Below are 22,269 nucleotides of genomic sequence, written 5' to 3' on the forward strand. Positions count from 1 at the left end.
ATGAAACATAATTTATTTAATGAATGATACACAGTATAATACACATGTAGAGAAATAAATTATATGTAAGAAAAGTATGTTGTGTATGATGTGTTTTAACGTGATTCAAAATTTGTTTAATTGAGTTAATAATAAATTAGTATTGTAAACTATAAACTGATAAGGGAAATACCTTTAGCCTAAGCCTTCATTGACTTTAATTTTAAATGCTTATAAATGTCCATAGAGCTTTTGGAGGGGTTTTATATGGGCATTTGTGGGCATTTTAATTCCTTCCAAACACTGCAAGAATCTGTTTTCTGTACAGCCCATCAAAGAAACGGTGGTGGAGTGGAGTGGTCCACTGGAATGAATGGGAATTTGAACGCTCCAGTTAAACTACTGGGAAACAGTTTGTGTAGACTAACAGTCTTAAGCCAACAATATAGGAGAGCATTATATGTAGAAACAAATGCTTATTGTTTTTGTCAGCAACTGAAACTTATTTTAGTTATTTAATTTGTAATTTTGTATTGATATGCAGAGAATTTTTTTTTCTTTTTGAAAATGTCCTCATTTGCATTATAACAAAAGGCATCTCTGGGACCAAGGTTGGGAAGTTACATCAGCATTACAAAAATCCATGAGAAGATCAGTGTATTTAGTGTCCAAATAACAGAGAGACCTATAACAACAGGTAAAAAAAAAAACAATATTAGTGATGTTATGAATGTAAAGGGTTATTTTAATGCTTTTGATACACATATAGCAATAGATGTTTAAATGTGTAAATAGATGTATATAGATATATATATATACATGCTAAAATATTTGTAAAACTGACATCTTAAACAAACTTTGTCAATAAGCAATACAGTTATTTGAAATGGCTCTGATTGAATCTTCCAATAACTCAGTCAGCAAAAGCTTTGTAATGCATTTTAATTAGAAGTTTCATACAGTTTAGTGTCATAAAAAATGTAAAAAAAGTGCGAAACCCTTTTTAAAATTGCATATTTAGGAAATAGTAAAAGTCAAAAGTAATATTTTTCTCCATCAAATGTTTCTGGAGATACAGATCTAATATTACACAAAGGTAAATCTCTTTTCAAGTATGGAAAACAGATTATAAGAGTTTACTTACTGTTGGCAGAGCTGAAATCATACCGTTCACCTGTAAGATACAAACATATTAATAAAGCCAGTAATTAAATAAATTCATAGACTCCTATTATTCAAATGACCATTTGCCAAGAAGTCTTAGCTGCAAAGCTCCCTACTTTTTGTTGTATATATTATTGTACTAGGATCATGTAAAAGAAAGTTCCAGGCAATAAGCAAGAACAGGGGCTACCGATTCTATACAGCAAATCGTGCAATTTTCCCGAGTGGGGAAAATGACTGTGTAACAGACTGCAAGTAAAATCCAAACTTTTCACTGGGTTACTGTACGAGAGCTTTCTTTATCCTTCCCTTGATCTTCCTCTCTGCTTTTCTCAATACATTTAAATTTGCAAAGCAGGTTTTAATCTGATTAGTAGTTAAAAAGCTTTTTAGACCTGGGCTTTAGTTTGTATGTCAGGATCTCTGAAGGTGTAAGGCAGCAAGGAGCCTGTATAAGGTCTATTTGGGATTAGCATCCTTGCATCACAAGTAGGGGTTAAAAAATTACCAGAGGGCCAACAAAAGGGAGATGAATGGTCTGCTGTATTATAGCAAGGGTTGTATAAAACGATTATGCACTGAATTGGTATTCTAAGTTCCCCATTAAAGTGGAACAAAAGCCACAATCCCCATCACTCTAAGGGTGCCGCCATCTTCCTTTTTTCTTCTGCCTAGTGACAATCTTTGCCCATCATGATTTGGTACACTGGCCTGATGTAACTTCTGCGAAGACAAGCAGGAGTTCACCATCCCCAGCACACGCAAGGGAATCCGGGATTGTTGCTAATGCCGCAATTGCGCGACTCACATTTTTTACTTATCCGTGGTGTGATCAGGCGGGTAAGATTGCAGAAGGGACATCGCTTATTCCTATCTGCAATAACCACCTGCCTGATAATTTATTTTGTACGATAGGATTTTATTTCCACTTAAACGCTTCAAAATTTCTAACTTTCATTGGTATACATTGAATATTCCTATTAACCTTGACCTAAATGTGTTCATTAATTTGCTAGAATACACAGCATTTTCTATTGTGACTTCTGTGCACCTTTCATGATTGAACACTAGGTGGCAGGACGAGTCATTGTTTTATTAAAGTGGACCTAAACTCAGAATTTTCACTTTACATAAAATGGTAGACAACTCTTTTATCTAAAGTAAAAAGTCTGTTTGCAGCACAAAATTCTGTTTGTGGTGCAGCACCGTTCTCCTAATTCTCGATTGCCTAGGCGATCAGAAATGAATGGGAGTGCAGAGCCCCCGGGGAATCCTACGTCATGCATCCCGGGAGGCTCTTGGCTGCTCCGTCTATGCATGCCCGATCATCTCTCATCACCTGCACAGTGAGTGATCGGGTGATGTAGGAAGAAGAACACTGAAGAAGAAAGGAGAAGATTGCGGGGCCTGACGCTACTTCTGCGTTAGGCCAAAGACGGATTCCAGGGTGACGCGGGACCCGATGGAAGAAACCTTCCAACAATCAGACTGATCTGCGAGATTGAAGGTGTGAATTTATTGTTTTGGGTTAGTTTTGGGATTATTTCTGCTTTAAGCACTGAAACGAGAACTGTACAAGGATTTGAATGCCATGAACTTTCAGACAAACTGAACAGGGAATAATTTATAACTATACCCCATAATGTCTAATATTTAAAAAAGTTTTTATATAATTTATAGCATTATCTATCAAAATTGTACATTGTAAAGGCTCTTTGTTTTACTTTTTCAAAAAAAACAAAAAAAAAATTAAGCTAATGTACTGTTGTTGCAGTGCCGTATCAGATAAGTTTACAAAAATCAGTTACAAAATCAAATAATATTACTCACCTGCATCTAAAGAGATACTGACAGTAACTGCATCAGCTTGATTGTCTGCAGATTTGCCTTGAGAGCTGCAATCCTAAAATTAAAGGACAAATAAATGTTAGTTTGCAACAAAAAATGGAAGCATTTAATGGTCATCTTAAACAAACATAGCTTAAAGAAACAATTGGAAACTTCATTACCATTCTCTTGATGCTGGTCATTCTTTTTATACAAGAAGCAATGTGACATTATGTTTCTGGGTTACAATAAAAAATTATAATATATACAAAGCTTTCAAAAATTTGAGTAGCTTTTGTAACAGATTTTGCTTGCTGTCCCAGGAATTTTCAGCCATTCAAATGACTAGAAAAGTGCGTGTATTTTTCCTATACCAAGTCTTAAATTATGTATAGCGTTTTTCAAAGACCATTTTTTAATTTTTATGCCTTGCAAAAAAATATCCTTTTCTTTCTTAGTGGGTAAATATGAAACATTGGGACTAATTTAAAAAGCTCTTCAAGACTGGAGAAAATAGTCTATCATGGGTGAATTTGAGTAATCCAGCAAACCTAAAACAATAGCAAATAATTTTAGGAAAAAACATTTCAGATTTGCTGGATCATCCGGATTCACCCATGATGGATTACATTCTCCAGTTTGGAGAGCTTTAATAAATCAAACCCTGTGTATAATTATTTCGTAGCTACCTCTTCAGTCCAGAAGGTAGGAAGTCAGGTCTCCCGGTTTTCAAACAAGTAGTTTACTGCTGTGCTGCAAATATAGATCTGAATACTAGGATATAAGGTGTATGCTTCATGCAAGGACATGGACTTGGAAAAGCTGATAGATATTATCTACTTATAATTTACTATTTTTACTATGTGTGTACCTATAGGTCACACACTTATGAATTGTGGCATACATGCAAACATTGTGTGTAAATAATAATTGATATGTTGACAAACAAAGCCAATGGTTATCTGAAGTGGCTTCTGTACATTTTAAACCTAGCACTATAAAAAATGATTTTTTTTCATATATATAAATCATAGAAAAATTTTAACAGGTTTGCCAAACCTTACCGTGGCACAATTATCTGTGCAGATAACAACATCAGCAGTGATCTTTACACTGTTAAAGCCAGAAATCTGGAACACTTTCATTGCAAATCGTGCTTCATTGTTGACTCCATTTTGGATAGTAGTCATTTGGTTTGCAGCTAACCCACCGGGATTGCACCTGGGCAAAAAAGAATAAAATTTAAATTAAATTTAAATTACTGTACTGTGTATTTTAAAAGTAGTTTGCAATTATTATGACCCAATTTTCCACGTAAATATGAATATTTCTTAAAATAAATGGTCATAGATCATGACATTTGCACAATAAAACATAAAACTACTTATCTTTCTTAAACTCTAGTGTCTGTGGCAACATCTGACATCTATATCTTTAATCTAAATCTTTACATCTGTATCTTTAAAGAATGTGTCAAGGCAATGCATGCAGTTTTCCTTGTATTTTATCTATCTATAAAGACCCTGCTAGTACAGTAAAATACTTATTGATCTGTAAAAAATCAACTCCGCCCCAAAAGTGAACTTTGCAATAAAATGCACGGTTTGCTTATATTTTCTGGGCCCCCTTTAAAAATGACCTACTACAATTATCATCTAGGGTTTACTTACACCAGCTCTGTCTTTCCATCTGGTGTCTAAGCAAGGATGACATCCTTTAGAAATACAGAGCAGCTGAAATCTCACAAGAATCTGTGCATTCCTTAGAAATCCTCCTTGAAGAAGGTAACATCTTTCCCAGTAATACAGAAGATGTAGATAAGGTAAGTATAAATCTAACCGTTTTTACAGGCACATTGTAAACCTGCTGACAGTAGATAATGATTAGACGTCTAGCTACAGGTTCAGCTCCCTTACTGTCCATGTAGAACAAAAGTGCGATAGCCACACTCCAGGACAAAAGTCAAAAATTCCATTTATTAAAAAACTTGATCCATGTAGGAAGTCACTAGTTTGCCACAATGTATCTCCAGACTATAAAAATCTCCTAACATGTTTTACCCATTTTTTGGGCTTAATCAAAAGGAAGCTATTGCCATAAAGAAGAGGTTAATAAGAACCTGGGTTGGCAGCATACTAGGACAGATTAGGTTAGAGATGCTATTTATTTTAAATAAACTTGTCTAAAATAGGTTGAAAACATAAATGTAATTATAATAGCATGTTAATGCTTATTTAAAATTTTAGATATAGGGTTTGGATCAGCTTAAAATGCATTACTTTGTTGTGCTGTTTACAGCTCATAGATATGCTCAAAATACCTGCCTCAATGTAGATTGTAGCCAGTATTTCTATAGTTTCTGTAGCAAAAATAAATATATACAACTCACAGAGATATTTGTGTTCTTCATGAAGTTTTATACCTACCCATTGGTAAGAAGATTATATTTTGGAAAAATTGCTTCTCCAGGAAAGGCATACATGTTGGTCACTTTGACTTTAAAGTTATTAGTATCCAGATCTGGTATGACCACTGAAATATAGACAGTATCTTCCACATATAATGGGTCATTATCTGAGAGCAAAGTGGTAAATGTAATATCTTTATAAGCAACCATGTTTACTGTAAAATTAGCATTTGCTTCAGGGACATAAATTGACGTAGTCCTAAAAAAAAAACAAAACAACAAAACATGCATTAACTTACTTACACAAAAGTTTTGGCATGCTTGAATAGTTCTACAAACATTTTACAAAATGTTTAAAGCACCCACACGTGTATAGTTGTTTTTTTTTTTTTTTTACTGAAACTTCAGTAAAGTTTACAAAATGCACAAAAAGAATGGATTCTGCATCAGGTTTTTTTGTCATTGCAAAAATATTTCCTTCTTGTCTTCACTGCCTTTGTGGTATATTCTAAGAGAAGCTCCCCAATAGGAACACATATAGCAGAAAATTTCTAACAAAGGTTAATTTTATCCTTCATGATAATATATATACGAAAAACATATGGCATCACATTCTCTCTTGGTGCCCAAAAAGGCTGGCACAGAAAATTAAGTTTTTACAGAGTGCGGCAAAAACCTTTCAGAGATTGTTAACCTTTTTACCTTTATTTAGACTATTTTCGGCTGGAGTAATACTTTAATTAAAAAATGGAGTTACTCTATGTAATTGTTTGTATATATGGGGTTTATTTATAAGCTGTGAATCTCACACAAAGATTCTCTGATGGAATCAATCAATTGAAAACACATGGACCGGGAAGATTCTCCACCAGAGAATGTGTGTGAATGTCAGATTTACTGCTTTATTATATAGACCCTTATGGTTTAAATAAATTAATTGTTTAAACAAGGGGAACCCTCCCAAAAAATAAATAAAATAGAAATGAGTAAATGTACAGTAAAGTACTTGAACATACACATGGGTGCATTCTAAGGAGAATTACATTGACTGCAGATTGAAATGTAAAGTTAATTATTAATAACGTTAGATGCAAAATGACACGCGTAGTGCTTGCATATGTTATAACACTGAAAATGTATTTTTTTGATAATATTTAATTTATAAAATTATCATTTGTATTATTTTTTGGGGGAATTAACCCAAAATTACGTCACTGCCCTGGAAATAGTAAGCAATATGTGTGCCAGGCATGGCCTCTTGCATGAGTGTTTACAAGCACTGTAAAATATTTAAATTAGATATTGGCAAACTAAGTTGTAGTCGGGTGTACAAATTATAGCATTTACTAATGTGCCTGCTGTGCTCTTTTGATAAAATCGATACTAGGTGACAGAATGAATCTTAGTTTTATTACGTATTGAAATGAGCAATGTATAGGAATTTGAATGGCTGTGAGAAATTCAAAAGCTAAATTGATGAGCAAAAAATTTATAAAAACAACCAAATATGTAGGATATTTACCCAAGTATTGGCCTTAGTGTAATATTCATCTGAACGCTCAAAGTTAGCGAGAAAATGCAGGAAACATTCATAGCAATATTTTGTTGTGTAATCAGGCCTTGCTTGCTAAAAATGTACAGTGTATTTCCATACTTGACATGGGTATCATTTAGCTGTAAAGAGAATAGCACAATCTATTAATCAGAAAACCAAATGCCTTGTAAATGTAAAAAAATGTAAAAAAAGTCCACATATGTGTATTTTGTATACAAGCTATGTTTGTGTGCTAGCAGGAAAACCTCTTGTTGCCCATAGCAAGAAGAAGTTTAATTTTCAATTGGTTCCTGTAATTTCAGAGATTCTGTCCCTATCTAGTGCTTCTTATATGATAAATGATAATTATATTAGCGATGATTAGCTGCAGCTATCAAGAGAGAAAGGGGAGGTGCTTCGCCCGTCTTTTTTTTTTTTTAAAAGGGTGTTGCAGTAAAAAAAAAACATTTTTATTTTATATAAAAGGATTGTCTACCCTTTGAGTTTAGGACCACTTTAAGTTTAGAAAGAAGACCATGTCACCTTAAAATATTTGCTGCATTTTCCTTTCCATAAACTATTTTTATTTACTTGCAAAGGGCCTCTGTACTTTTATGCCTGCAGTTTTCTTGTGGTGCTGAAACACTACATAGTGTCTTGTAAGTAGTAGCCTGCTTATCCACTCCTATAGACTTGAATGGAAGCCTTTTTGCAAATGGCTACTAAGCAGCTTTAAAAACGCATTTTGTAAGTGTTTTGCATGTAAGAGATATAAACTTTTTTTCTTTCATAAAACCTTCCTGTGCAAGACAACTGCAATGCTAGAAAACTGCTCCTATAGCATTTTCCTAATCACTCTAGAACACCAAATGGTTGAAATTGGGTGCTCATTTGGTGGTAACTGCAACACAGCTATCTAAGTATACAAGCAATAACTTATCAGGGCTAGACAACTAAACAAGTAAAGGTTGTTCTTGGTTTGTTACTAAGAAGAACTTGTCAGATGCAGTTTCATCAATGCCAGTCTACATTACTTTTTTATCATTATGCATGAGAGAACCCTTAAAATAACTTTCATATCTTTAGTTTTAGCTATTAGTATATCTTTAGCTATAATTGCTACATACACAACTCACGCTATATTAGTGTGGTGGTCAGTAGGAAGAATGCCTTTTACATTCATGGCCAGTGGGAAGAATATCACCCTTACATATAGCCAAAAGATTTTTTGTTACTCCTAAACTGACCTGAGAGACACAAAATGCTCATTGATCAAAGAACCCCTAGTAACCCCTGGAAGAACCCTGGTTGAGAAACACTGGTCTAAATACTTCTTTATTACATAAATACTGTAATTAGGTTTACAAGAGTTTAATATGTCTATTTTTACTTGTATGTTTGGTCTTATATAATAAACCGTCAAATGGAATGGCTCCAACTTACTTCTATAGTGTTGTCACAATATTTATTTATTAGTGGTTGGTGAAAAACCATCTGGGCAGTGTCATTCACAATCTCCCTGGTAGCTAAACATGTAGGATCTTGTAGTCTGATATTGGACGTGTTGTAACCATTTATTTCCAGCCAGCATTTTGACAAAAATATGTTCATATTTCCTCCATTGCAGTCAATCGTTGGAAATGGATAATCACCTGACAACACAATAAAATACAGTTTTTTGGTACAAAATGACAACATGCTTGACACACAACAGCTTTGAAATGCTGATCCACAATTTTTTTGGATAATGCAGTAGGAATTGGCAGGGCCAAATGTTTATCACTGTAGGGTTTAGGCAGACAACCAACCATTCATGGCCACAGTAATGCTCCTTATCTAGGTCATAAGAACCCACCTCTTTATCTCTGCTTCCAGGCCAGCCTAACTCTAAATTCAGCATTGGTTCTATGAATGCTCCACAATAAAAAAAGTTGTGACCTGAGACTAAAATTGCATAAGCACTCCAATATTTTCTGGATAACCTATTGAACAGAAAATTGCAACTTGAAACATAATGATAAATAAAATAGGTAAATATTTAGCAAAGAAATTTAGCTTTTTGATTTAATGCCCTATGCTTTCCCTATTTGCATCAGGATATCCTTATATCATTTTGTTTAGCTATTAGCAGCAGGACCATTTCCTCTGGGTAGAAGATGTTTAATACAAAGGCGGCATTTCTATCCAGTAATAAAGGACCTAGTAAGGTAGATTGTAAAATGTTTAATTTGTGAAATGTGACTTGAATCTTTAAATGTGACTTTGCTAAAATCAGGAATGTGATCATTTTGCAGTTTTAGAAATAGAACCAAGACCCTTGATTTCTTCATGTCATAGTGACATCTTGATACCAACCAATAATTTATTGGCGTCCTGCAACTGGTTGCCCTGTACTTTTTGTAAACCTCCACTGTTAACACTTTATTTTTTATTAGGGCTGATTCAGATTGTTGTTGTAGTAACTTGCAATGGAACACACATTTTTCTGTACAATACTGAAAAGTATAGTAATTCACCAAGGTAAATGTGGTGCACAAAGGTTCCCAAAGTACCTTATCAGCACACAAAAATGCATGTACATTTTAGCACAAGACAATGGATGGTGTGAACTATACTTACTAATTGTGCATAAATATAATGCACTGCATTGATAAAAGGCAGTTGGTCCCTTAAAAAAGACCCCAAAAGAATGGCCTGTAAGCATATTATCGCAGTATTATATATATCTCAATAAATAATATCATATCAGAGCAATAAAAGTAGAATAATGATCACTGTGCTGTTTATTTTTTTTACTGTCTATTCAAAGTCTGGAGTCTACTATGACCTGGAAATTAGGTTTCATAATGCTAGTCATCAGACCTAAGATATTTATTGGTTTATATAATGTCATGCTTTTAATGACCTAACTAAACCTTACTTTGTTATTGTTGTTTGGAATCTGCTGATCTGCTTTCATAAATTGTATTCCAAAATATTATCCCATTCATTGCATTTCAGTCCAATGGAAAAACCTTGTACAGTCATTATGCTGGGCAAATAGGGTATCAGGGGACAATTCATCTTGGATATAAATGTATAAGTATAAATGTTTAGCAGTTTTATGAAAATGATTCATCATTTGACTGCATACATCTTGTAAGAATTTATTTGTAGCATGTGACATAACAGACATTCATTTTTAAAAACCTGTTGAGTAACAATTTAAACTCATTAGACACATGACTTAAGGCAATTTCAGATGGAATTTTCCATCAATTTAACAATAAACAAAAGCATTCTAACCTGAAAAATTTTGCCTTGTCTTAAAATGTAGTAATATATATATATAAATAGTAAAATATATGGCAGGGTCACAGTGTTGTAGAGCAGATAGAGGCATTGTACAAAATTTGCATTTAAATCCTTGCTTTGACTACAGAATAATCCACAACCAAACATAATACTATTTAGTGTTCTCTGATACAGAGCACAACCTATTAACCACATTATGGCAAGGACGTTTTTTCTACTGTCACTGGAATCACTCACTCACAATTGTTTCCAGTGACTAATCAGCAGTATGGAGCTTGGATGCTGCTTTATATTGCAAGGAATCACGTGAAATTAAAATTTGCAGAATTTTGTGACACTTTAGCTAGCTATAGATTGTATACTGTTTGGGGCAGGGTCCTCTCCTTCATCTGTGCCACTATCTGTATCTGTCTGTCATTTGAAACCCCTATTTAGTGTACAGCACTGCGTAACATGTTGGTCTTATAAAAATCTTGTTTATTAATAATAATATTATTACTAAAGTGTAAAAAGATTGAAATAGAAAGTGTCATCTGCCCAGGCTTAAATTTTTAGACACACACTCCTATGATCATTGTTTTTTTGCATACTATACCTGTTTTTGTGTAGGAAGTTGAATTACACTCGCAATTAGTAGAATTGGTGATACAGATCTCATCACTGGCACACGTTTTACCACAATCTGCAGACACTATAAAGAAACAGAAGAAAACAGTAAGAAAGATTTATTCAATGATTTTTATTTTGATTGTTTTGTATGCTGTTTGTAACCGATAATAAATTAATTTTATGTGCAAAGTAAATGTTTGGTATGAGATGACCCCTCACCCTGTTCGGTAATCTTTCCTAATCATGCCTTCCCAGAAAAGGGATGTCCATGCAAAAGCTGTCATTTCTCTATTTATCTAGTAAAAGCATAGTACAGGACCTACCCCTGGATGATTAAGTGTAGGGTATTCAATATGAGGCATCATTCTTTCTTTTAAGTCATGTGCTGCTGGAACCTTCTTTGGCCCTATTTTTAATTAGGTCAATAGTTGAGTGTAATAACTGTATGGAAAAATCTTAAAGCACCACTTTACTTTGCTGATGTTTCTAGAAACAGCTGCCAGCTTTTAAATAATTTACTGGTGAGTAATCTGTAAACAAAATCTTTGTTTAAGCCTGTCTTCCAAGACTCGGTTATACCAAAAATGACCACTACAAAATCCCATTACCACCTCTCCTCTTTGACAATCACATGTTACTAATGTTTGGGGAAGGTGGTTAGAGATGAAAAGATAAGGACTTGATAAAAAGTCAACATTTGCATAATAGTTATGAAGTGCTTTGTTGGCATGTTTGATTAAAGGACTGCGTTCATTTGAACCAGCTAGTGTAATCTCAATATTTTATCTTGAGCAAAAGAAAGGTTTATTATTACTAAAAACAAACTTAAAAAAAAATTAAAAATTGCTATCAGGCAGAGCCTTTCCTTGCTCTTCCACAGTGGCCAGCAACCAGTATTTTTCCAGCTTGGCATCTTGATTGGCCAGACTGGAAAAGGTAACTCCTGTGCATGTACACAGGAGTTCATTTGTCTGTATCACAGACTAAGCTGTTTGAAGAGGCAGGTAAGTCTACAATAGAGGACATGCCTGCTTGCAATTTTCTTTCATTTTTTAGTATACTGTAGTTTCACTTTAAAGTATACCTAAAGTTAAAATTTTAAAAACTGTAACCATGCAGGTGCTTTATTGCAGAAGAGGCAAGTTATGTTTTTTTTGCAATAAAATAACCTTACCTGCCTGATCACAAATTCTATATACCCTCACCTGTCCTGTCCCCATTTTGTGACGGGTGCCACATCCTGCTCTTCTTGTCTTCTGTATGTCCCAATATTTGGCTATCTTGATTGGCCAGGATAACATAACACTTGTACATGACCGCTGGAGTTTATTCAGTCCCGGCAGCCCTAGGGGATGCTGGGATTTCTTTAAAGAAGACAGGGATCAGGCAGGTAAAAATGTTTTATTGCAGAAGGTACATATCCTTTCCTTTCTGCAATAAAGAGCTGCCTGATCATTTTTAAATTGTAACAATAGATCTACTTTAAGTTTAGCTCCATGTGCTGTGAAAAGTAAACAATTGCAATTATTTGCAATGTGAATTTACCCCACGTCATAACACAGCATCATGTGTTGTGACACGGCTCAGTGATGACCAAATACTTACTCCTAAGGTATGTCAGCACAGTTCCTGCACATCTCTTTTGGCAGGTGTACTTTAAAGGAATTATTCCTATATGTCCCCCCACTATTAGTGTTGGTGGTCGAACTCGGGTTGTCCTTATATTCCACTCGAATATGGCTGTTCGAATTCGGATAGACCTGACCCAAACAACACAGGATTCGACGGTAAAAATTTGGGAAAAAATATTCTAAAAAAATGTGTTTAAAAAAAAAAAATAATTTTAAAGTAATTTATTAATTGTTTGTGTTTTTTTAACTAACTTTTTTTTTACGGGTTTTGCCACAATGACATTATGATTCCATGACATTGGTAATCCTCTTGTCATTGCGGGATCTCCGGGGGGGGGGGGGGGGCACTATCCGGCACTATAAGGTGATGAATGGGGACATGTCTATCCAAGAATACAGGGCACTACAGGCGATGAATGGGGACAATTCCCCAAACTCTTGTTAGATACAGTTTCTCTATCCATGAATACATAATACAGCGCTGCAATAGCAATCGCCCATTCATCACCTGTGGTTCCCCTCTATTCTTTGATAGAGAAACTCTATCCAAGTATGCATAGTAGTAGCAAAGCCCGGCAACAGCAATTGCTGCTGCAGTGCGGTACTATGTGTTGTTGGATAGAGAAACTCTCCAACAACACATACAACTAGTAAAGTTGTATGTAAGGGCTGCAAGAGCAATCTGATTGCTCTTGCAGCCCTTAAAAGACCCTTAAAAAACCCAAATTCTCAAACCATTGACTTCAATGATGTTCGAATTCGGGTTTTTTAAGACCCTTAAAAAACCCGAATTCTCAAACCATTGACTTCAATGATGTTCGAATTCGGCATTTGATCACCTGGAGAATTTCTCACTATTCGATTGAATAGTTGTCCAATCGACACTACCCACTATAATAAAATGGAGAATAACTCTCATGCCCCAATAATTTGGAAAATCCCTTTTTTATAATATAAGACATGAAACAGAAGATTTGCATTTATTGTCAGGCAATCAGTACACAGTAAAAAATAGATCTAGTATGCAATTGTACTTCATCAAGATAATATTCTACCCTAAACTTTTTTTTTGTTTTTATATTTGTACCAGGCTTAATTGGAGAAATTTGCCCTCACTTGTCCTAATACCTAAAGAAGTGAAGACAACATTCCAAAAAAGGAAGGTTAGAACACACGTAAGATTTGTATTTCTCCCTGTGTCTCAGTTGCAGATTTTATCTTACTTCCTATCCGAAGAAATAATTGTAAGAAGTTGTGGAAGTGTAAGCCTCTTATGATGCCCACATTTACATTAAAAAACAATCCATAGATGTAATCATTTTCTACTCAACTGAAAACACTAATAAAATCTCTCTAAAGAATAATTGGCTCGACATACCCTTTAAAGATCCTGATTCTGAGAGCACTGGAAATTACAGACTTTACAATTACTTTTAATATTTTTCTATTGTAGTAAGAAATGTTACTTACCTGAGATTAAAACATAAAACAGAATAGAAAGTCCTAGAAAAGTCTTCATAATAAAAAGGTGACCTAATGGATATAAATAGATATAGAACATGAATAGGGCACCCATTCCTGTCTTGGTTAATATTGACGTAACAGAACTAATGTTCCCTGTCTATTCTACATAGATATAATTATTAAAACAAGCAGAATATCAGAATAGTGTGTGAACATCATTTTTATTGGTTTGATGTAGTGCCCGACTTTCATAAAGAGTAGCCATTCAATATAAAAAATATCACTCGTTGGTTAGGTTATATTACGATACAATGTACTGTAAACACTTTAGCTGCCAAGAACCAATTCATTTTCGATGTACCATGCTTTTGAGTTATTTTCATGTTATAAAGAAATATGCTGTTCGTTTGCTTTGAAGAATGACAGACAAATATATACTCATAATGTAATTGAAACTGAACTGTAATAGTATCAATAGAATACAACTAGTTGATTGTGAATGATTGATCTGTTTTTTTGCCTTGGAAATCTGTATTTGCAATGTAATGGTTAGAAATGAGGATTTGAAATATACACTTGATTGAAATAATTCCTTTTACTAAGAGTTTGAGCTCTATGTAAAAATCAGGGGATCTGACTTTCCTCCAAACATTTCATTATGGTAATCAATTACTGACATTGAAACACATGGACCTGGAAGATTCCCAACAGGGAACATTTGAGGGAATGTCAGATTCCCTGTTTTAGAAATAGAGCTCTTTGTGTGCATGGGTATAACTGGTTTGCATTTCAGAATAGATGTGTTTGAGTTGCTTCTGAATTACCGTATTTTAACTTGCTCTTGAATTTACACTGATTTAGGAATAAAAGATACAACTGTTATAAAAAAAGTATAAAATAAATGTCTGGTAAATGTTGGGACTGACCAGAAACCTGTTAATCTAACATCTACATTCCCCCATGGAGAATCTTCTAAATCCTTGTATTAAATCCTAGGATTTGCATTGATTTATTATCAGAGACTGTTACTAAATTTCAGATCCACTGCCTTATAATTAGACTCCAACGTGTTAAATAATGTAATACTCAAAAAAAAAATTGCAATCTTGATTCTTTTAACCTATACTTTTTTATCCTATCCAGAGTCAGTCTGACACTTATTGCCCTTGGGGTTGTTATTAGGTTATGTGATAGAAATTGTAGATCATGAAAAAAACCCACTTCTGTTTCCCCAACCACTTCCTTGCTCAGTTTATTGATGGACCAATTATTTATGGTCATGTGCTACTTTTTAGCTACTCCAAATTATAAAAATTAATAACAGAACAATATACCAAATATATGCAGATTATTTTAATATGATATTTTAAATACCAAATTGGAAATAAATAAATTGATAATGTACTCACAGCAAATACGTTGAAATGTTCAGGTTCCTTGAAGTTGATGCACACAAGTGCCTTAAGTTAGTTGTCAGTCAGGTTTTGTTACCTTGAAGCCTTTGGTTCCAGTATAAGTATTTTTTAACCCGCCTACTGTATACAAGCCCTTAAAGAATGCTGTGCGTCTTTCTTCCAAAAAAAGGACTAGGGTGTAGTCATGTGGCCTTGAACTGCGTAATATTTAATCTAAGGTTAGGAAGTCATATGCTCATCTAACTACAAAACTTATAAAGCTGTCAGGACCGTCTTTGCAATCTTAACACTAATTTTGCCGCAACACTAAAACTAACCCTTACCCACCACTAACCTTTCCTTGTATTCCTCCCCAATGATGTTCATTCTGTTTTGCCTACTTCTAGTAATTATAATATGTTTTTGATAATACAATAAAAGCACTTTTGTAAGGCCCTGGTCCAGGGCACCAATCTTCCAATTTAACCACATGCTCCTCACCTTCCCTATCAGCCATGGGAGGCCAGCTGCACAATTACTTCACATGGTTGCCCCTAGGACTTTAGTGCACAAAGAATGGTGTCTGACAGAGAAACATGTGCCAACAAAAGCAGGACAGAGGACCCACTTGGAAGTCTGACACTCCTGGTTCAGTTACCAGGTGATCCACAGATATGCAGTACAGGAGAGTCCTGCAGAGATGAGTCCAGTCACAGGTATCAGTCTTAACAGGTATCAGTCTGCCAAACAAGGTAACCAGTGGTTAAGACAGAGATAAGCAGAGTCAGAGTTCCAAGCAAATGTTACTCCAGCCATAAAAACAATCTCAGGTCCAGAAAACAAGCAGCAGGTAATCAAACAGAATACACACCAGATTGGATATGCTGAAGCACATACTCTAAGTTCCCCTTCAGCTCCATGGGTGAGGATGCCAAGAGAACATTTATGGCAAAAAGGAAACTGAGTATACTGCAGAGCAAATGACTATCAGGTAAATGCACAATCTGAATTGCCGCTGCAAGCGTCACCATCAGAGTGAGTAAATAGGGTGCAATGGATTGGGTGGTTTACAGCCCGGAATCAACAGCCAGATTTGTGTCTCCTAACAAGTTTGACATGATTTTTTCTCTTTTAAAAAACTAAAATAATGATGGCCTTGGCATCGTTGGGTCTTCTTCTTATAGTTTGGTAGCTTTTTATATAGTTGACAAAATGTTAAAATTAAAGAAACCAGGATTAAAGAAACAATGAATCATTATTAAAGAAGGTCTAAACAACTGTCATCTGCAGACCTTTAAAATTAGGTAAATGCTTAATGATTTTCATGATTTTTGCATAATACTATTTAAAATCATGCAATTGTTCTTACCATTGCTTTGGGGACTTTTGACGTAGGACACATTGATCATGTGGCTGAATACGGGTTAATACCAGGGTGTAGCTTGAAGGTTACAATAAGTTAGTAGCAGGCTCATTTCAGGGGTAAAGCTAAGTGCTGAGAACCTGAATATTGGGGTTGTTGCTTTAGAGTAGCAATGGGACCCTTGTATCATAGACTACGACCAGTACCAGGCTCCATAAACAGGATCAGGTTAGGTGCATGTGGTTGTCAGTTCAGGAGGAGTTAACAGAATGTGTTTGTCCATTTGGGGAGGAAAAATGATATGACTGGTATTTCACAGATACTGTATGTGTGGGTTTATTTGTCATTGTTGGGGAAAGAAGGAGGTAACCATTGTCCTGCTGGATTTGGGATATGTGTTCTGAGTGTAAGAAGGTTGTAGCTACTGGAGAAATATCTGTAGGTCCAATATAGATGACCAGACATATGCTGATATAAAGAGAGCAAATTTGTTGGAAAAAAAGCAGTTATCATATGTGTCCTGGGTGTAAAATATGGTATGTTACATAAACATACATACAGTAAGTGCAGTCTGACAGAAAGATGGTAAAAGTGAGTAATGTACGGTATGAAGTGTGCTGCATACAATGATATATACAGTGGTGTGCCTATAGTTATAGCTGCCTAAACATCTGCTGTGGTTCCTGCAGATGGAAGGGAGCTCCCCCCCCCCTCAAAAGGACATCTTTATCACAGTGGCGAGGGCATTGGGACAGGTAATGATTTCATTGTTTTCTGCAGGGACAGACTTGCTTGAGTACCTATCCCAGTACACAATGACTTTTTTTTTTCATTTGTAGGTAACTTTGCCATTCAAGTACGTTGAGTATCCCTTTCCCACTGCTGCTGTTGGTGAAAAATTCCTTGCAGTCAAAAGTATAAACTCAGAAGCATGATTTAAAGTTGCAGTGTAACATTTTTGTTCAATCCATTTGCAGTTAAATGACAGAATGGAAGTTGGGAATAAAAAGACATATCATTTTTTCACCATTATGAAAAGCAAATTTTGGCATAACATTTTTATGACAATATTTTTTTAAATAAAAACTAACACTGATTAAACCAGATAAAAGTTGTGTATGTCTACAGATGGCAAAAATTATTTTTTTTTTTTGCAAAGCTACAACCTTTAAAAAATCAGTAACAATTTCATTTCCCCTAACACCAGAGACAGAACTCACTACTGAGGCCCATCAAAAATTTCCTGTGGGATGCCATTATGAGATGTTATGTCCCTGGATATATGGATAGAATATAACATGCATCCATAATGCTATATCACCAGCGATCTGTGTCTTTTTGTGTATATGTTTACATAACATAATATATAACAAATAAATAAATAAATTTACAAATCTGGTTCATGCCTGTACCCTCCCTGTGCTGCTTTAAACAGCATTGAAGATGTTGCTGCAACCTGTGTGACATATTAGTACAGTACAGACTAGCAGTATCTGAATGACACTAACACTCAGTGTTACTCAGCTATTTTTTACTCCACAGAATAGGATGGAGGAGGACTGTCAGGCAAAAGTGATAGCCACTGAGCCATTATGTCACCCAATAGAGCAGAACAAATTTTTTTTACAAATACTTTCATACTGGTGACTGCCTTCAGTGGTGACTGCCTTCTCTGCCTTTAAATTGATCCCGTTCAGCCTTTAACCTCCATGGCAGTATGAATAATAAGTATTTTTAAATGTTAAAATGATACATTTAAAAATATTTCCCGCCTGGTCCCACCCTCCAACCACACGGTCTCACTGCCCGTCCAGGTTCTGCTTCCCCTGGCCTCGCGTCCCCAACGTTCACACACCAGGGACACCGATGCCGGCCGGCATCCGTGTAGCCTGGCGATGCAAAGCAGGTGTCGGGCAATGCTCGAAGACGCCACGGGCATCGCTGGAGGAGGCCTCAGGAACATGGGGACCAGGTAAGACTTGAAATGCCCTGGCAATTCCACCCTGGCTCAGGGTTATCACTTTTGGATTGGATAATTCACTCCGAACCACACTCGGGATTACCGTTAGGGAGGCTAAAGCTACCCAAGATGCACAGGGTTTTTTGTGTGCATTTACAGTAGGTACAGTGGAAGTAATATCATTATTTAGTATATAAAACAGGATCAATTGTTTTAGTTTGTTCTTGTTTTTAAGTCTAAACATGAACTTCTTTTGGACTTTTTGCTCTTGTGTGCGTTTCAGTGACAGCTAAATGGTGCAGTTTTTCTGTAGTGAGTACAGCATACTGTGTATTGGCATGACTAATATTTGAATCCAGTTTAGGAGCATGTTGACTGGATGACAACCCTGCAACTAAATTGTGATGGATTACTGCTGTGGATCTGCTTGTTTGCCAGAAACCTGTATTGGGAAGGATGGATGTTGCCATTATGGAACTCTTCTTCAGAAAATACTCATTCCTCGGGCATACTACTCTAATCTTTAGACATACTCAGTGACTCATACATTACTACAGTAATAAACAGCCAGGAATCTAGCATTTTCAAAAAGTGGTCAGCAGTAACCACCCATGTAAGGCTTTATAGGACAGGTGGAACTAAATTCAAATGTGAAGATTAAATTGTACCCAAACAGTACCCTGTAAAATGTACCTTTGGTCATGAATTCCTTTAGAAAACAGCCAATTTTGTTTCAGGTGAGTGTACCTAAGCAAGAGATCAGGCACTGCAGCATCTCACTGTTGAGCAAGATGGTCTACTCCATATGGGAATATAGAGAAGAGCACAGCATGGTGAGTCAGTATTAAGAAAAAGATAAGCTGCAGTGAAATCACATTCATGACCCGAGTAGTTCTATGTCACCAGTTCCTCAAATTTCCACCCCAGCCAACTACCATCGCCTCCCCCTCAAACCCTTTCAAATACCATGTTTGGAAGAAATTGGCTGGGGTCAGCCATTTATTAAAAACCCCTTTATATAAAACATTACAAACATAAATAATTATAAATACCATATATATAAAACTTGTTACAATATAAACAATTTTACCAAACTAATCTCCCCCTGACCTCTAACACTCCTAAACACTCTGATAGGCTGCAGATCTGGGAAGGCACCCTCAGCAAAAACCAACATACCACCGAAGACCAATAGATTGATATTTTTGCCCCCAAGCGCACCCCCTTGCCTCGGATTACGAGATCAATCCTATACCAAGCTCCTGACTGTCCAACATTTGCCACAAAACCTGCCTTCATCATGGACACCATCCCACTGATGAGTCATTTTACCAATATTCCATCATCAACCAAACCCTTCCTTCCCTGGAAACAACCGCCCCAACCCAACCAAAACTTACAACAGAAAACTACCCCCAAGATCAGGGAGGACGGGAAGCTCACTCTAGCTAGTCAACTATGGATGCCCCCTTCTTTCTGCCCAGCCCCTTTAACTCCTTCGTCATCTCCCCCCCCAATGATCACCCCACCATAAATCACACCTTACTCTTCCTGCCTTAACCCTTACATGACTGGTTCCCTAAAGCACCCAGTCATTAGGTCATTAGACTCCGGGCCTGCTTATACTGATGACTAGTCCCCTGCCCTCTGTACACCTTTTAAGGGGCACAACTTTCAGACATAAATTCTATTTTAATACCAGATAATCCTGCCAACCCATATGACCTTTGGACAGGCAATCAGAACCTGGTTATAGGTGGCAATAAATAAAACAGAAAATCATTTTGACTGTCAATACAGAATCTTCCATTTTAAAGTTACTGGGAATTGTTTTGACGAAACTGAACCTGTTTTCTATACAGAATGAGGTTTTGTGCCTGGAATGTTGTAAAATGATTTGATTTGTTGGACTTTTTTTTACCATTTGAAAGATAAGGTCTATCACGACCATTCTACATAATTACATAGTTCAAGAAATATTCACAAGTGAAAATCAAATACAAATCCCAATCAACTGAGACCCAGCATTACTACATAAAAGTCCCTCCTATTGGGAAACAAGGATTTTAAAGGAACATAAATATTATCTCTAACTTTAAAATGATGTATTTTAAAAAAAACACATATTCACATAATACTAATACAAAAAAAGACAGTTTGTCATATAATGCCCACAAAATTAAAATGAGTATTTCTGTTTTTTTACAGGCTCTGAGAGTTGTAGTATTTTTGGATCCTATGTAATATCAATACACTGTACTCTAAACATTGTTTTTTGCTATAATAAATGAGCTCTTCTGTTATTTCCTAATGAAGGATGTTGGCTTTGATATTATTTAAAGTGCCTATCAGTCTCATCAGTTTTCTGCCAAAGTCTGGGTGTCATGCATATCCTCTCTCTTTAAAAGAGTCACTGACCTGTATACTGATAAGGAATTCCAGAATATCTCTATTTCTCTAAATCTGCAAACTGATTAAAAAAATATGGGAGCAATAGGATGAGAATGGCAGTCAGGCAACTAGAATTTGTGAGAAGGTCAGGAATGTCAGTTCATACCACCTTCATGACAGTTTTACTTTTAAACACTCACATTTATTTTTGCCTAAGGCAGGCTATACAAAAAAACTTGAAACAAAAAAATTTGTGAGATAAAACGTGACGTACAGAAACGCAGAGAATCGTGAATCTTTCAAATTGTTTTGATAAACCCAAAATCCATATACGCAATAAAAATATTGGGAAATAGCTGACATTTTTCTAGTGCTAAATAGGAAAATATTTTTAAGAAATTGGTATTTATAATATACAGTGTACTGAGTATTATTTTACGTTACAACCACTGACCATGTGACATTTTCCAGTTTAAAGTTTCCAACATTCCTTGGGACACGCAGAGTAAAATAGATAAAATGGAAGAATGAGGAGGTCATTTTCTTTGCTTATCACAAATTTCATCTAACCTTATAGACTAACCCAGTGATGTACAGCACTTAAAGCTTTGAAGACTTCTGACCACCACATTAATGTACTGTGAGCTTTGAATAAAGTAAATATGGAAGGATCCCCAAAGACTCAAATGTTATTTTAAGGGGTTCCTCCATGTTTAACCTCCTGGGCGGTTCATTTCTGTCCGGTTTTATAAGTCTAAAAGCAGTATATTGTTTTTCACGAAAATTTATTTTACTGAACCAAATAATAGTATGAAAAAGTTTGAAAGACAAAATCATGTGAAAATAATAAATTAAATACATTTAAAAAATACATTTATTTTTTATTTAAAAAAAAATATTATACCCATACTATTATATTATACTGTAAAATAAATGTTCATGAAAGACAATGTACTGCTTTTACACATGTAAATCCACTGTATTGCATACAATACAGTTATTTTGTATTGAATGCAATACAAATGGATTTGAATTTCCCGCCCTGTCCCGCCGGCAGCGTCCTCACGCAAATCCCACGGTGACTCATCGGGTGCAGAGGAAGCCGGCAGGAGGAGGAAAGTAGACGGACATTGCAGAAAAGGACGACGTGGGACGCCAGCAGATCTGGTAAGTAGCAATTTACTATTGTTTCCTATAGATTTATCTACCCGAGTGTGACTCAGGGTCACTTCTTTTAGCATCCTTTTTCTAC

The 22,269-nt window shown here is 35.6% G+C and overlaps 2 protein-coding genes and 1 long non-coding RNA gene across 4 annotated transcripts in view; 1 reads left to right on the forward strand and 2 right to left on the reverse strand.

The window, feature by feature from the left end:
• Nucleotides 1-5,606, reverse strand: LOC140337831 (pancreatic secretory granule membrane major glycoprotein GP2-like). Its single transcript, XM_072421660.1, has 5 exons — nucleotides 5,397-5,606; nucleotides 4,035-4,191; nucleotides 2,974-3,046; nucleotides 1,124-1,153; nucleotides 1-664 (listed from the first exon to the last, which is right to left on the reverse strand). Exons 1-5 carry the CDS (start codon nucleotides 5,585-5,587, stop codon nucleotides 600-602), a joined length of 516 nt encoding a protein of 171 aa, XP_072277761.1. The 5' UTR covers nucleotides 5,588-5,606; the 3' UTR covers nucleotides 1-599.
• The window catches only part of LOC140337838 (uncharacterized), a 26,559-nt gene continuing 6,419 nt past the window's right edge, over nucleotides 2,130-22,269 (forward strand). Inside the window, exons 1-3 of the long non-coding RNA XR_011922145.1 lie at nucleotides 2,130-2,650; nucleotides 10,815-10,919; nucleotides 13,536-13,620. This is a non-coding gene — a long non-coding RNA (uncharacterized lncRNA). The remainder of the gene's footprint in view (nucleotides 2,651-10,814; nucleotides 10,920-13,535; nucleotides 13,621-22,269) is intronic.
• LOC140337817 (pancreatic secretory granule membrane major glycoprotein GP2-like) lies at nucleotides 5,834-16,095 on the reverse strand. 2 transcript variants are annotated; one of them, XM_072421647.1, is made up of 5 exons: nucleotides 15,319-16,095; nucleotides 13,916-13,978; nucleotides 10,801-10,896; nucleotides 8,355-8,563; nucleotides 5,834-7,051 (listed from the first exon to the last, which is right to left on the reverse strand). In XM_072421647.1, exons 2-5 carry the CDS (start codon nucleotides 13,962-13,964, stop codon nucleotides 6,896-6,898), a joined length of 510 nt encoding a protein of 169 aa, XP_072277748.1. In that variant the 5' UTR covers nucleotides 13,965-13,978; nucleotides 15,319-16,095; the 3' UTR covers nucleotides 5,834-6,895. The 2 variants fall into 2 exon arrangements, with proteins under 2 accessions (XP_072277748.1, XP_072277741.1); XM_072421640.1 differs by lacking the exon at nucleotides 15,319-16,095 and having other exon boundaries at nucleotides 13,916-14,480.

This window comes from Pyxicephalus adspersus, chromosome 1, assembly GCF_032062135.1.
Source record: "Pyxicephalus adspersus chromosome 1, UCB_Pads_2.0, whole genome shotgun sequence".
NCBI classification, from domain to species: domain Eukaryota; kingdom Metazoa; phylum Chordata; class Amphibia; order Anura; family Pyxicephalidae; genus Pyxicephalus; species Pyxicephalus adspersus.

What these genes read in the sequence shown, in the direction of transcription:
- LOC140337817 (XM_072421640.1), bottom strand. Translation starts at nt 14,021, where the DNA reads ATGGGTGCCCTATTCATGTTCTATATCTATTTATATCCATTAGGTCAC. An exon ending in GTTTTATGTTTTAATCTCAG is followed by an intron (nt 10,897 to 13,915) that starts GTAAGTAACATT and finishes GTTTCTTTATAG; the next exon opens with TGTCTGCAGATTGTGGTAAA. An exon ending in AACTTCCTACACAAAAACAG is followed by an intron (nt 8,564 to 10,800) that starts GTATAGTATGCA and finishes TTGTGTTGTCAG; the next exon opens with GTGATTATCCATTTCCAACG.
- LOC140337831 (XM_072421660.1), bottom strand. Translation starts at nt 5,587, where the DNA reads ATGGTTGCTTATAAAGATATTACATTTACCACTTTGCTCTCAGATAAT. An exon ending in TATAATCTTCTTACCAATGG is followed by an intron (nt 4,192 to 5,396) that starts GTAGGTATAAAA and finishes TTTTTTGCCCAG; the next exon opens with GTGCAATCCCGGTGGGTTAG. An exon ending in CAGTATCTCTTTAGATGCAG is followed by an intron (nt 1,154 to 2,973) that starts GTGAGTAATATT and finishes TGTATCTTACAG; the next exon opens with GTGAACGGTATGATTTCAGC.